Consider the following 16,189-nt stretch of genomic DNA (forward strand, 5'->3'; position numbering starts at 1 on the left):
TGATACTTGTCGTGTATTACCTAAGTTAGCTGATGGGCTGTTGGAATCTGGAGGGACAGGAACATCTCCTTTGCCAGCCTTCTGCATACCCCCCGCATCGTCAGGGAGGGGGCACTCTTCCACTTGAGCAAAAAGGAGTCGAGTGTGGTGGTTATAGAATGGATATGTGAGTGTGTTTGTGCACAGGTGTGTAATGATTTCAAATCAGAGGTCACTTTTAATAAATTTTAGACTTACAATTTTCTAAAAACTCTTTGGTTTACTCCTTCCACCCACTCCCTGCCTCAGTGTGGGTGCAACAGTGTATTAAATCTCAACTGGTTCAATTTGAATACTCCTTTGAAAATATATGTTAATGATAAAGCTTTTTAAAACAAATTTTTCATGCAGGTATATGCCCGTATGTCAGAAGTATTAGGAATAACAGATGACAACCATGTTCTAGAAACATTCATGACGAAAATGTGAGTTTCTATTTTGGTTTTTAATTTTTCTTCTGTTGTTTTAAACCTCATAGATCCTTTTACTGTATTTTAGTCTCTTTACATATATTAATTTTTAATAAAATTTTAAGATTTTTGCTTTCCTACAATGTTAGCATTACGTTCACATTTACAATTCACTGTGCAGAAGACACGGTAATGTTCCAAGGCGTCCTTGCCACTGTAAGCAGGCCGCATCAGCACAAGGTCTAAAAAAAAAAATAGGCCCTGACTCTTCAGAGCAGCTTTCTTCTTCTGTTCTTGTTCTTCTAATTATTATTATTATTATTATTAGTAGTAGTAGTAGTAGTAGTAGTAAAATACTGAATTTCAAAGACCAGCTGAAGAGTTTTTGGGGAGTTGGAACACTGAGTGAGGGAGGTTCAGGTGTCTTAAGGTAGGATGTGTGTTGGTTCACACAGGAACCTGCGACACTCAAGAGACCTGTTCACTAGAAGTGTCCTGAATTATCTTTATAATCCTAGCAGAATTAACTGGTTTCTAGTCACAGACATAACTTTGTATATTTAGCCTAAGTTTATTGTGTGTCTCCACTTGGAAACTTTGTTTTACCGGTAGATAGCACTGCTTTGCTTACAGAGAGCAAAGCAGGCTAAACAGTTGTGATCGTGAGAAGTGAGTTTTAAAACCACAATCTGATGGCTCATTTTTTAGCAGTAACCATGAGCCTCTATCTGACTTCCTTTGTGACTCCTGCTTCACTCTCTAGTTTTGGTTACATACTTAATATTTCTTCCGTAAAACACTTAAATCACTTTTTAATTTACAAAACTAAATTTATAGAGTTATGCACCATTTAGAGATCTATGTTTATTGTGGATTGACTGTACAAAATTTCATATGCTGTAAAAAGAGTAGAACATGTTCTGTTAGAATTGCAACCTGTTTTTTGTTTTGTTAGTTAGATCATCTAACTTACATAAGTATATGTTTTTATGTTCTCCCTGCTTAAGCAAATATCTTACTTATAAGTTAAAACTTTTCTTTCACATTTAGTGTTACAAATCTTAAATACTGGGGAAGATGTGAGCCTATAATTTCAAGGACTCTTCAGTTCCTAAATGACCTTTCTGTTGGATATCCTTTTCATTGTACATCTGATAATACATATTAATAATCTAATAAGTGCATTCTGTTTGCCACGTATTTTCCTTCTTTATAATTTTGTAGGTTTTTTTAAAAATAAGAATTCTTTTCATTCAGCATTATCTATCAATGCATGTTTTTTTAAAGATTTATGATAGCTGTATGCCATGAGGCTTTTATTCAGAGTCCTAGTTGAATGCACATGGATATGTGGATTCCTAAGTCATCACCTTTGTTTATAGTCACAGGGTAATGAGTGGCTACAGAGAGAGCGGCAGGCATGTGTCCATCTTTCTCACACCATTTTCTAAAAGGAAGCACCTAACTAATGTTAAGAAGAGCAAAATGTTCTAAAAATATTACCTTATAATGACTGAGTATCTAAGAGTAAATATCTCTGTATTGTTTCTCAGTGGAAAAGAACATGATTTTTGTTAATCGAAAAGCCCAGAGGAGTAATAGGAAGAAATGATGGGCTTTTTGACTACTTTGATTATTGGCATCACCAAATTAATCTCTTATCTATTCTAAAGTCAATTTCCTGTGCCACATTAAATATTTAAATTTCTCTCTCTAGCAGATTTTTTTAAACCTAAAACCAGAAATTATTTTTTTCCTCACTAGATTATAGTTGATACTGTGCTCATATTTCTACCAGTGAGAAGGAACCATGTAGGTTGTCTAGTATGTTCACTATCAGATACGTGTTCTGAAAAATAAATGTTGGTTCAGTTTACCACTAAAATTAGCTGATATTTTAATATGAGGACAAATTCTGGAAATGGGTAGCTTTGGATGGAAACCTTTAATGTAGGTTCATCCCAGGAATATGTTTGTATTAGTTAAGTTTAAAATTGTGTTCCTTGGTAAACCGTGAGAGATTTCCAAAGTATTAGACACCCACTTTTGTGCTGGAATTTAATATGCAACTTTTTATTGGAAAATAATCGTCCTTGTCTGGCAAAATCCACCATGCAATATTTCTGTTAGTAGGTATAATGCAATAAAGACAGGGAGGGCTATTTATCACTACAAATTTTGAGGATTTCAGGATTCTTTTTATTATTTTAATATATTTCTTTGATATTAAATCAGAAAAATGATAAATTACACCTGTCCAGGCTGTTTTTCCTTTTTACTGGAAAGTGATGTACAACCCAATTCCAGTGGTCATTTTGGCTCTTTAAGATATGTATTTTTTCTTATTAAAAAAATCTCAACCTATATATTTTTTCTAATAATAATGCTGAAATACTCTTTATTTTTAACATATGAAGTGGTTTATAAGTACTTCCTAGTATTGCAAACTCTGGCCTTTTCACAATGAATTACTTGGAGAGCATATTATCTGGAAAGAAGCCTTGGTTATTTTATAGCACATAGCTATTGTTTAGATTTATCTCGTTTTTTTTAGGTTGAAATTGATATTTAATATAAAATTAATTTGATTTGTATTCTTTTTAGTATAATTTGCATAATGTCTAATTTATTTGTATCTGCTATTTAAGATTCTTTTTCTATCATATTATGCCCCTTATATATTCTTTAATCCAAATATTATAACCTTTTATTTTATAAGCTGTTTATTGCTTTTGAGTACTTCTTAAAGTTAATAAAAAATCATATTTTCAGAAAACTTATTAGATAAAAGTTTAAAAGCTGTAACATTTTAAACCAAGGGATACAAATGATCTCAACATGGATACATTGATTTATATTTTTTAACAATTATTTCAGGTTTGCATATTTAGAAATATATATTAGCTCAATTTGATTTCAGTGCTCAGTTATTTGAATTATAAATCATTATGTCCCTTCTAGCTGATCAGTCATGAAATATCTTTGAGTTCATTTACATAATGGAATATGTGAGTGGTGTATCTATTTCAGTGCAGTCACTGGTTACCAATATGTTTTGCTGTTTCCAAATGATTTCTTCATTATGACATAGTTTTATATTTTGATTTTAAAGCAAGCATTATTTCTGTGTTAAAAATTAAGACAGCCTTCTTCAGCAATGGAAAGTTGAGCAAAATAAAAAGGATCACCTATTGGCTTCTATTAGTGAAAATCTGTATATTAATATTGAAAATGTTGTATAAAATATTGTTATTAAGTAAATGAAAAACATATTGTCTTCTTAAGTTTTTAAATGTTCCTTATTACTTTATAGTACATGTCTTCAGATACTTTGTTTTGGTTTTGCTGTTTTATCTGCTTCTGGTGAACTGAACTCATATTTACGGTGCCCAGAGCCAGTCCCTGAATTTTGGTGTTCTTTGATCTGATTACTTGTTCCAAAATTTGAAATTACAAAACATCTTCATTTTTAGGAATTGCTAAAAAATCTTCAGTTGCCTTCAAGCAGTGGCCTTGAGCTTTAGTGAGCATTGGAATGTGAGTGCTGATCAGGACAGATTGTCTGGCCCCACCTCCCAGAGTTCCTTTTTCTGGAGGTGTAAGGCTCTGGCCTGAGAATTTACATGTTAACAAGGGGCAGGTGATGTAGGCCCAGGAACTGACCATACTTGGAGAATTTCTGCCTCTAAGTAATTAGGGAAGAGCTGAATTACATGCCCTGAGCATAAAGCCAGGTGCTTTTCCCACAGACATTTCTTCATAAGACTTTGTCCATACCAGAAATAGGCAGACATGACATTTTTAGAGATAGAGTAATCTAGTTCCCTAAATGGTAATGTGCCTTTCCATGAACTCCTAGGTTGTAATTAAATAACTTGTTGCCTTTGGACCCAAAGTTGCCATTTGCTGAATTTGAACTTTCTAAATTGCTAAGACTATTGTAATTTTTTTTTTTTAAAGAGAGAGAGAGAGAATTTAATTTTTTTTTTTTTTCCGGCGGACACAACATCTTTGTTTGTATGTGGTGCTGAGGATCAAACCTGGGCTGCACGAATGCCAGGCTAGCGCACTACCGCTTGAGCCACATTCCCAGCCCAACTATTGTAATTTTTAAATTCAATTTTCTTTTTTAGAGAAGACTTAAATTTTTCTATCAGATTCATTACAGGGTATATACAATACATTTAGCAAATATATTTTGGGATTTTTTTTTTTAACGTACTCTTTAAATTTCCAAGATGAAATTTCAAGAATTCCTTATCCCAAGTAGCTCCTTCTGATGTACACAGAACTAAAGCCGCTCTGTCCTGGGCCAGCCCCTCCACAGCACCTAGTTCCCCGTGTGGCAATTCTTGCCCTCTGAAATGTTTTCTTCTCTGAAGTTCTAATTTCTGTCTAAATGGGAAAGGGGTGAGATTGTTCAAGTGACTGAGATAAGAAAACTTCTGGGGAGAGTGGAAATAAAATAAGAATTTTACAAGAGTAATCAGATTACCAATTTTAAATGCTGAGGAAAAGAGAAGAAAATGTTGCATTTCATTCAAAATTCTGTTTGTTCATTAGCCATGATTTGAAGTTATTCTTAAATAATTGATCAATATTGCTATTGATATTTACTCAAATTTATAGCAACATAAAGTCTTACTTTGAGTTTCAAATATCTAGTAATGAGATGTCGTGCCCTCTATTGGTAGTTGTCCTTTATTATATAATCCTCAAAACTGAGAAAATCCAAAATATCTTTAGCTTTCCAAAAACAGACCCTATAGGGCTGGGGTTGTGGCTCAGTGGTAGAGCGTATGCCTAGCATGCATGAGGCATTGGCACCGCATATAAATAAATGAATAAAATAAAGGTTCACCAACATCTGAAAAAAAATTTTTAAAAAACCATAAAAAGGGTGCTACATCATTTCACGAATTTATCTAAACTCAGATTTTACTTTATTAGTACTGCTAACCTCAGTAATTCTTGTTATTGCAAAACCACTTACATAATTCTTAGGGCCAAATACAAAATGAAACCTGTGGGTCCCTTGTTAGAAAGTTAAGGTTTTTCAAGTCCTCTGCCTCAGAGCATTCAACCAAGATCAGGCCTTCCTAAGCACAGGGCCCTGTGCAAAAGTGCAGCCAGCACACTGGGAAGCTGGCCTGCCTGCCTGCCTGTGGTGGAAAGAAAGAATTCCTTCCTCTGGCTTCAGTCAAACTCAAAGACTTTGGGGCTCTCCCTAAGTTGCTTTACACTGGAATTTGGCAAATTTCTGCATGTATTATAAATCTATCAGTTTACTTCGGTTGTTTTGAGTTTTGCAAGCCAGGGTTCGATTCCTATCAAAGCAACTTGATCATCATGATGATTTTATTTTTTTCAACCTCATATCTTTCCTGACTTCATTTGTCTTTGCTTTATTTCTTTAAGTACAGTAACCAGATATGCCTACATACTACATTGAATGAGAAAGAATAATGATTTTTAGATTAATTCCATACACATCTTAATGATGGACTTTTTCTTATTGGCCTCTTTCAGTTCAGCAAATACTTAGCATTTGATTACTAAGGACAGTGCAGATGGACAAATATGACACAGACCCTGCCCTCACAGGTTTTAAATTCTAATAGACCTGACTCTGATTCCATACTTCCTTTCCTATGTTTTTCCTAAGAACCCAAAGTCAGTTGTTTAATTTATTAGTTTTTTTAAATTTAATACAAGTAAATTGCATACTTATTTTCTGAAATTTTACACATAAAAAATAGTGTGGTTATCTAATGTGATATGACTACTCTACTTAAAGGGAGCCCTTTTATTCAAGGTTATTTAGGTTTTCCTGATGTACAAACCATTAGCTTTAATATTTTTTAAATAACCAAGTAATGTGCAAACCAGACACCCACACCATGTCCCTGACCTTTCCACCACTGAGATTGTGAATCCTGAATATGAATGGTGGTCAGGAAAGAATAGAGGATGAGAGCCAAAGCAAAGGCCCACAATGAAATGACAGTAACAGGTGGCAGTAAAACAGGAGTGTCTGTTACAGGACAATAGTAATAAAACACTAATAATTCTGCTTTTGTGGTATAGTGTTAAAATGCATGGATTCATTCTGCTGAATGTACCACATCTCCAGATGGTTTGTGAGAATGTTAAATAAAACTAGTCGCAGCACACATCCCTCAGGCACACTTCTGTTAACATTTCTCATCAAAAGAAATGTTGATTTGCTTTCTATCAGCCATGGAAAAGTCACCCCATAATTTGTCTCCTCTGTTCACTTCTGTGGTAGCGTCAGATGTGGCAACCCCCTCTATTCCTCTTCTGTAACCTTATTCAGACCTTCTCCAAGTTCTTCAGATTTTTGTTCCACACAGTTACCTTCCTCAAGTATGGTTGATCTGATCATTTTGCTTCCCAAAAGCCCAGAATCACTTCCATTTGATTCTTAGGTCAAAGTAAAATTATTGATTTGAATTTGAGTCCTTTAATGGTACTTGACATTGAGTTCCTATAACTAATTTCCTGATTTATCATTCAGCCACAATTTGTGCTCTGTACTTGGGCCAAGGACATTTATGTGCCTTCCTTTGATGCCCTTGCCTCTCACTGAATCACACTGGGAGGCATTCTCCCTTGTTAGGCACATTATAAACAACTGGGTCCCTTTCTAAGTTTCAGTTCTTGCTAAAGATTTAGTAACCTGACCTTAAGTAGTTGTAATCCTCCACTGTTTAGTGCTTACTAAATATTTCTTTCATTTTCTTTCTCATCATCTTTTCTTTCTCATCATCTTTTATCTACCTTGCTTATACTCAGGATCTAGTATACTATTCCAGTTCTCAAATATACTTTTCACATTTTAATACTTTTGTAATTAGGCTATGTCTTGGAGTTGATGGTATTTTAACTATCTTTTTTCTAAAGTTTTAATATACCTAAAATAATGGTACTTTTACATGGATGGTGTTTTAGATTGGGTGAAATATGGTGGATGTCAGTGAAGGTTTCATGCCATGGGTTGAAGCTATACTTTGTGCTGCTGTGTAGAGAGTAAAGAGTGTGGTTTTCCTGTAACTTAAGAAACCAGTTCTGGGCTGGAGTTGTGGCTCAGTGGTAGAGTGCTCCTAGCATGTGTGAGGCCCTGGGTTCAGTCCTCAGCACCACATACAGATAGATAAATAAAGGTATTGTGTCCATCTACAACTAAAAAATATTTAAAAAAAAAAAAAAAAGAAAGGAAAAGAAAGAAAGAAACTAGTTCCTTCCTGACTTAGTTATCCTACTCTTCAAAAGATACAGATTTTCCAAATTTTCAGCATCTATAAGATAAGCCATTCTCTTGATCTTTTCTTGCCTTTCTCCATTGGTCGTGCTAGCCTGAGGAAGACTATCTTCACCTTTCTCCATGTTTTTAATAACCACAGGGAGAGAGGAATTTCTGGAAATTTTGGTTAGTGAGTTAGTGTTAGCCAAACAGTGGTATGTCCTGTTGGATGTGTGTCCTGTTAACTAATTGGTTCCTTCTAAAAGAGAAGATTTCCCTGACTCTTCTGGACCTAGTTCCAGTTTCAGTTGTATTTCAAGGAGCTAGTTTGTTTCTCTCTAAAATCAAATGAATGTGATGGAACCTTATGAGGACAGCTTATGCTTTAAGACAGACCTGGGTAGGAACCTTGACTCTACCACTTACAAGTTCCACGTCTGACCTTTGCTTAATTCTCTCATTACTTAAGATTTGTAGTGCGGTGGCTGTTGTAGTTAGCTCCATTGCCACGTTTGCTGCTGGGAGCTGCAGGCCTCTGCAATCTAACCTGGTTTTGCCAGAGTCCATCTAGTGCTCCTACCCAATTAAAATGACACAATTTATCAGAAGAGCCCTGGTCTCTTAGAGAAGAATAAGATGAAAGCATAAAGATCATAAAAGTGTGTCCATTTGCCCTTTTTCACAAATCTTCTTAAGACCATATCTGGTTTTGAATTGAATTCCTTTAAGGAAATACAAATATTCAGATGAATTCTCATTGTTTTTTCTTCATTGAAAAAGGTAAAAATTCTTAATTTTTTTTTTTTTGAGTATAATTAAAAGGCAGTGAAGCTGGCCTTGGTACAAAGTACACAGATGCAGTTCTGCAGAAAATGTGTCTTTGGCAGATGAGATTCTTCCTGTGAATGTTCTGTTTATTGCTTCCATAAATATTCTATTGTCAAAACATGACTTGCTGTTTATTAACAGCATGACAGGAAGATTCCTGTTAATGGCAGCATTTGTATTACCCATAGACCCTGTCACTTTAAACTTTGCAATTTTAAGAGATTTGTATTTGGTAATTACTTAAGATATTTCTAAGTTTATTGATCCCCACCCCTATTTAACTGAGTGAAGCTTGAGTGACAGTTCTATTCGGTGATTGATGATTTTGAAAAATCATCCAATCTGCATCTTTGAGTGCAGGAGAAAACTTGCTCCCTGTCAGATCTGATCTGTTGCCCTTCAGCCTGCCAGAAAACCATGCATCAAGAGCCCCACTGGGCAGCTTACTGAGAAAAATGCATGGATGCAGGCCCTGCCCTGAGAAAGCTGTCAGTCTAATATGAAGATGAGCCACATAGATGTGCTTAATGTGCAACTGTAATGGTCACCTTGGTGTCAGAGGAACTTGAATCTAAATCATACCAATTGTTTTTGTTTTAGAAAGTTTTTTTTATTATTATTATTTGGCATCTGAAAATAGAAGTGATACTACCTATCTCCTGGAATTATGAGAATTAGTCTTTCAAATAGTATCCATTCTGTAAAATCTCTGCCCTGACACAGTTGGCAAAGACATTTGCATCCTTTGACCCTCAGAACAATCCTGTAAGGCCCGCTGGGGCATAGGTTTCCTCCTTGTTTGTTGGTGATGGAAACTAAGGTTCGGGCTGAGTACACCACTCAAGACTCATCCCGCTGATGGATGATGTGATCGAGCCAAAGCCCAGGTTTCCTCCTCTCTTACACCCACCTGAGTAACTAAAATTTAGAATTACCCTTTTCAGTGCCACTGTACAGGACAGTTTACAGAATTCTGTATTTGGAGATGATGTGAGGGAAAGGAGCCAGGGTTTTCATTGTGACATGAATGGAGCCAGCCTTCCAGAAAGACATGAGTGGGAATATAGACAAGGGCAGGATGCTCGAGGGACAGTAAAAACCCACAACTAAAGAAAGCGGGTGTTTGCACACTGAGTAGATATGCTGGGCACCCACATCTCACTAGAAATTCTTTAAGCCTTATGTTAATTTTTATGATTTCTCAATTTATTATTCTGAGTTCAGCTGTACAGTGTGGTACAATGGACACAGCAAGGTCTGCAGAGCTAAGCCTCAGCTTCAGTCTCAGCACTGCCAGCCCACAGCTGTGTAATCTTGGGCAAGCAATTCAATTCTCTGAGCTTCTGTTTTCTTCTTTACATACTGGAAATTATAAATAATCTTAATAACAGCTTAATTATGAAGGTGAGGTAGAATAACAGGAAAAACACCTTCCACTCCACTTGAGAACTGTTAGTTCTCCTCCTGCCATGTTCTCATCTTAGCCTTCTGCTGACTGAGCTCATTGTTTCTTAGAATTTAATAATTTTCTCTTCCTTGATAGCCTCTTATGGGTATTTTATAATTATTTTATTATGAAATAACATTAAGTAAAAAGAAATTCTCAAGTTATATGTAAAATGTAAAAGGGTCAGTTTTAATTTTCTATCAAGACTTTAATAGTAAAGGAGTTCTTGTCTTAATTATAAAACTCATTCTTCCTTTCCATAACTAGAATATGTATAAAATGGAAAAGTAATTGCACTGGTTAATAATGGATTATCATTCTTAACAGGATGAAAATGTTTCTATAGGAATACTATTGAAATAATATTTATTCTTCATAAGTACAAATTGATGCCATTTTAGTCCGGTGTTATTTTGTGACTTATTACATATTGATAAGACAAAAATATTTCCTTGGATTCCTTAACTTCTAATACCTATATCCTTTTAAAAAAACTTGTGAAAATAGATGCTGTGAAGTTCATGCTGAAGAACCACACGGTAAGTCTTAATTTCTTAATCAGTGACTAGAATGTTCTGGGTAGTTTAGGTCAAACATTGGTAACTTTGGATGCTTTTTGCTTTCATTAGAATGAACACTTCCCCTTTCTTGGCATCAGTGACAGTTACAGTCTCAGTGACTTCAGGTGCCGAACAACCTTCTACACAGCCCTCACTCGCCTTCTGATGGTAGATCTAGGTAAGGTTCAGAGTTTCAGCTCAGTCAATAAGAAGAGTGGGACTCTGCAGGTATAACATTTGATTTATTAGAATTCTTCATCTCTGACAATTGTTTATGCCTTCCTAAGATTTGAGCATTCACTGGTTAGCATCACAGCCAAAAGACAAATCTTAGTACTTAGGTGGTATTTTTCACTTCACTTCCCTTGATTTTTTACCTCAAAATTTACTGTATGTATAACCTTTGGCCCATTGATTTTAAAATTACAGCTCTAGGAATAATCTTAAACATAGAAAAGCTTTATGAAGATTTTTTGTAGTAAAAAATTTAAACTCAAGAAAAAATAAAAACAATGTTAATGTCCAACAGTGGGGAATCATAAAATTATGGCACATCCCCTTACTTGATGAAATGATCTGTAATTGTTAAGAATGATGATTTGAAGAAAATGCTGTACATGAAATTTTGTGTTGTAATATTAAGTAAAAGGCCAAGGTGTTATACAGTGCAAATAGTATGATCATGTATATTCTGGGGAGTTGCATCAAAAAAGGTTTAAATGAAATTGTTCAAAAATGCTAAGTTATTATAAAAATTATAGGTAATTTTTATAATAACTATTTTGGAAAACAATATGGAAGTTCCTCAAAAATTTAAGAACAGAACTGCCATTATGACCCAGCATTCCCACTCCTGGGTATGTGTCCAGAGGAAATGAAATCAGTATGTAGAAGGAACATTTGCATTCCCATGCTCACTGCAGCTCTTTTCACAGTAACCAAGATGGGAAAGGAACTTAAGCATCCATTAATGGATGAATGGGTAAAGAAAGTGTGATATATACACAGCGGAATACTATTCAACCATAAAGACAAAGTGCCATTTGCAACTATGTGAATTAATCTGGAGGGCATTATGTTAAGTAAAATAAAGCCAGATACTACATGATCTTACTCAAGTGTGGAATCTAAAAGGGTTGATATTAGAGTTAGAGGATAGAATGGTGTAGTTACCAAGGGCTGGGGAAGTAGAGAGGCAGTTCAGGGTGATGTTGGTCAAAACTTTGCTTATAAAATTTTAGGTAGCTAGGAATAAAGTTCAAGAGACCTATTGTACAACATAATGGCTATCATCAATGACAATATATTCTTTAAAAAATGACAAGAAAGTGGATTATAAGTAGGCTCATTATAAAAATGATAACTGTAACTTAAAAATGCTAAATTTGGGTGCTGGGATATAGCTCAGTTGGTGGAATGCTTGCCTTGAATGCACAAAGCCCTGGGTTCGATCCCCACCACCACCAAAAAAAAAGAAAAAAAAAATCAGACAAAAATGCTAAATTTTGTCTTTGGGTTGTAGATTATGGGTAATTTTTCCCTACTTATTGTTTGAAGTTTTCTTTAATGTGATATTTTTATAATGGTAAAATGTTTAATGTTTGTAATTTTAAAATTTTTTATACTTATTTTTAACTGATATATAGAAACAAAAATTATATTAAAGGGATGCCACGTAACGTTTCAATACGTATATACACTGTGTAATGTTCAAGTCAGGTTAAACTCTTTTATTTTTATTTATTTACTTATATTTATTTATATATTTTATTATATTTATCTATTTATGTGATAGTGCAGGGAATCAAACCCAGGGCTTGTGCATGCTCAGCAAGTACTCTACTGCTAAGCCACACTCCCAGCTCAACATATCTGTCAAATATTTATCATTTCTTTTTTGGTGAAAACTTTCAAAATCCTTCTTCCAGTTTTCTGAAATGTATACCATGGAATCTGTGGTCACCCTCCTGTGCAGTAGCCACTAGAATTTCTTTGTCCATCCACTGCCCACTGCCCAGCTCTCCCCGGCCTCTGGTAACCACCAGTCTACTCCCAAATTCTGTGACACCAATTTTTTTAGGTTCCACATGTGAATAAGATTACATGGTACTAGTCTTTCTGTGACTGGCTTATTTCACTTAAAACAATCTCCATTTCCATCCTTGTTGTCACAAATGAAAGGATTTCATTCTTTTTATGGCTGAGTAGTGTTCCATTGTGTACTACCTCCACATTTTCTTTATCTATTCACCAGCTGATGGACACTTAGGTTGTTTCCTTTTCTTGGCTTGAATAGAGCTGCAGTAGCATGGGAGGGCAGGTGTCTCTTCAACATATTGATTTCATTTCCTTTGGATAGATACCCAGTGCTGGGATTGCTGGGTCATACATATGATAGTTCTGTTTTTAAATATTTAAGGAACCCCCGCTATTGTTTTCCATCATGACTATACTAACTTACATTTCCACCTACAATGTGAAAGGGTCCCCTTTTCTCCACATCCTCGTCAGCACTTGTTATTTTTGAATCTTTTATAGGAATCATTCTTGGTATGTTGAGGTAATATCTCATTGTGGTTTTGATTTGCATTTTCCTGATAACTAGGATGTTAAGCATTTTTTCATGTCTGTTGGTCATTTGGGTGTCTTCTTTTGAGAAATGTCTGTTTAGATCAATTGTGCATTTTTAATTCAGGTTGTTTTTTGCTACTGAGTTTTTAGAGTTCCTTATATATTCTGGGTATGAACCCTTTGTCAGATGTATAGGATGGACCTATTTTCTCCCATTCTGTAGATGGCTTCCTTTTAGTTTGAGGTAATCCCATTCGTCTGATTTTTGCTTTAGTTTCCTACATTTTGGGTCTTGTCCAAAAAAATTCTTGCCTTTTTTTTTTAAGTTGAATTTAATGAGAAGTATACACATATAGACAAAACCTTAGGGTGGGCATTTAAGCCTGTTTGTGTGACCGTGTGACTCTGGATTCCCACTTTCCCCATATTTGAATACTTTGGGTTAGATCAATCAGTTGTAGACACAGGAGAAGTTTCAATCAATGATAGTATCATCCTTAGAGAATATAACACTGATGATATTTTTTCTTTCTTTCTCTTACAATGTATTGATTGATCCATCAACTTAAATACAAATTTTTTAAAATGTGATCATACAAAAGGAAAGAAGATAAATAATTTTATTTTGTACATACAAGGCATTGAATCTTGAAATGGAAGAGTGACTAAACTCCTCCATGTTCTACATTCTTATTATTTTCATGTATATCAACAGAATAAATCAACAGAAAGACAAACAGCCAAAAGTTGAGAGAAAATGCAACTGGAATGATTAAGGAGCTTAGTGGGATTGATTTCTAAGGAAAGATTAAAAGAACCATGTATGTATAACTTGGCTAAGTGACAACTAGGGCTGGAGGCAAAGAGAACTGTCTATAAATATTTGAAGAGTGTAAACCAGGCATGCAAAACCCAATCATCTGCTACCTTAGGCAAGTGGGAGATGTAACTGAGTGACAGCCTTTCATACTGCACACTGCCCTTTCTTACCTCTTGGCTTCTTCCTTGGAAAGAAGAGGAACAGCCCCAGACTCTGTACTGTCCCCAGCAGTCATTTAGCATTGCACACTGTGCTAACTCTGACGGCAAGTCCAAGGTGAATCAGCATACTGGGCCCTGGCCTCAAGGAGCTTGCCTTTCTTGTCATTCCATTTGTCCAGGCATTAAAGAAGACCTTGTCACCTTGTCTACAATATAATCTATTTCCCATCCCTAAAAATGCTGTTGCAATGACCCTGTCACACTCATGAAAGTGAAGGAGAGACCAAAGTTAAAGAGAAATGTCTGGAGAGGTTTCCTAGAAATAGGCCCACGTCACTCATCTTGAGAACCTGAAAGTGGAGTGGGCCAAGATCTCCTCTTTCATGTAGTTGTCACACACAAAGGAACCCCATCTGTCTGTGGGAGCTTAAACAAAGGGTCGCACCACGGAGCTTGCGCACAGTGCAGGCGATTTTCCTTGGCATGCTACTCCCTCATTGCACTGCTAATTGATCTTCATGTTGATGCAGAAAGACCCTGCTTTGCACTTTTTTGAAGGCAAATTTGCTTTATTTAATATTGCTTATTGTAAACTGAGGTATGAGAAACTGAAATAAGCATATAATTTGAATAATGAATAGGTTCTTATTAAGTTTGCCAGGATTCGATTCCTTTGAAATATTTAAGTCATAATGATATAAAGTATAAATTGATATTTTAGTTCAGTTAAAAAAAATGTCTTAGTCCAATACTTTTTAGATATTCTGAGATGAGATGAGATGAGACAGAAGCAGGCTTTGATGGGAGAGCCTGGGGCGCGGAGGTCTTTGGATAGGTTGGTTGTGTCTGGCCTGCAAGGGAAACTGGAGCAGCTACCCCAGGAAACTGCCACACTGCTTGCAAAGAAGCTGCTTCCATATTTATCAGTGGTTTTACCTTTTTAAGTAGTTCAGTATGTATTTTAAGCATCAAATGGCTTCTGGTATAAATTATCAGAGCTGTTTTCTCTTGTCAAGAACCAGAATTGCTCTTCTTCCCAAATTTATGTTGGGACTCTTCTGAGCATTGACCTTGTCTTTTTCATATTTTTCAAGCATCAGTGTCTCTACATTGTAGCTGCTCACTTAATGCTTTTTGAATGAATGGCAGATATAAGTATACAGTAACAAAGATACCATCACCCTAGCTGCTGCAGTCCGCTGCCTGCCAGGGTCTGTGGAGAATCTTGATCACTGGCCTCTCCAGGACAGGGCACAAGTGACTGACTGCTTTCTGCAGTGATTAGCTGTACTTGACCACTCCTGCATCATCAGTTGCTCTCCAGCTTTTTCTTACCATTCAAGGTGATCATGTTCCGAGGATTATGGAACACAGCTTTTCTTTTGTTATTTGAATGAAGCCTTGTCTCACAATCTAGATTGACAGGAATGTTGCCATCAGAGTTTCCATACAGTATGGCTTGGTAGTTTTGTATCGTGTGTTCATTGGCACAGAAACAAGGAACAAAAGATAGTGCTGTTGTCAAGAGCAGCGCTGATCCATGTATTAACTAGAAGAAATAAAAATAGTATGTAATGAGAAAATGAGAATACTTCTCAAATCAAAAAGTTTGAGGACATAATTTTTTTTTTTTTTTTAATGATAGTGGGGATTTTAGCCAAGGCCTCACTCATACTAGGCAAGGGCTCTACCATTGAGCTATACCCCCACCCTCAGCCTGAGGACAGACTTTTTACATCACTGATTTTGGAAGTGCGTGCATGGGGATAAGAATCAAACAGGAAAAATAAATAAATACCTAACCAACCTGCTTATAAAAGCATCGGATGTGGTTCTTAGATTAAAATATAAATTATATTCTAATTGAATCCTACAAAATAAATTGAATATGTTTGTCTATAAGCCATGCACATTGGAGTGATTAGAAAAGGAGAAAGAAATTGGGTGTCATGTTAATTGGTATTTACTTTGAAATGCTTTTTGGTTTCTATTCAATAATTTGCACTTTGTATGAATTTAATTAGATGCTATGTGCCCCAGGTTGTATTTCAGATGAAAATGGGAGGTTTTTGGCAATCAACAGTTGTAC

The 16,189-nt window shown here is 35.6% G+C and overlaps 1 protein-coding gene across 4 annotated transcripts in view; it reads left to right on the plus strand.

Annotated features, from left to right (window-relative positions):
• The window catches only part of Ranbp17 (RAN binding protein 17), a 290,787-nt gene that overhangs the window by 189,441 nt on the left and 85,157 nt on the right, over positions 1 to 16,189 (plus strand). For all 4 annotated transcript variants that reach the window (XR_006846527.2, XM_046421366.2, XM_046421367.2 and 1 more), the window contains 4 exons: positions 391 to 464; positions 1,500 to 1,580; positions 10,464 to 10,527; positions 10,618 to 10,726. Coding sequence is in view for 3 of the 4 variants with exons in the window: in XM_046421366.2 (XP_046277322.1) it covers positions 391 to 464; positions 1,500 to 1,580; positions 10,464 to 10,527; positions 10,618 to 10,726 (328 nt within the window). In the remaining variant the exon portion in view is untranslated. The remainder of the gene's footprint in view (positions 1 to 390; positions 465 to 1,499; positions 1,581 to 10,463; positions 10,528 to 10,617; positions 10,727 to 16,189) is intronic.

This window comes from Marmota monax, unplaced genomic scaffold (genome assembly GCF_021218885.2).
Source record: "Marmota monax isolate L192 unplaced genomic scaffold, Marmota_monax_Labrador192_F-V1.1 WCK01_AAM20220418_F8-fsc00084, whole genome shotgun sequence".
NCBI lineage: Eukaryota > Metazoa > Chordata > Mammalia > Rodentia > Sciuridae > Marmota > Marmota monax.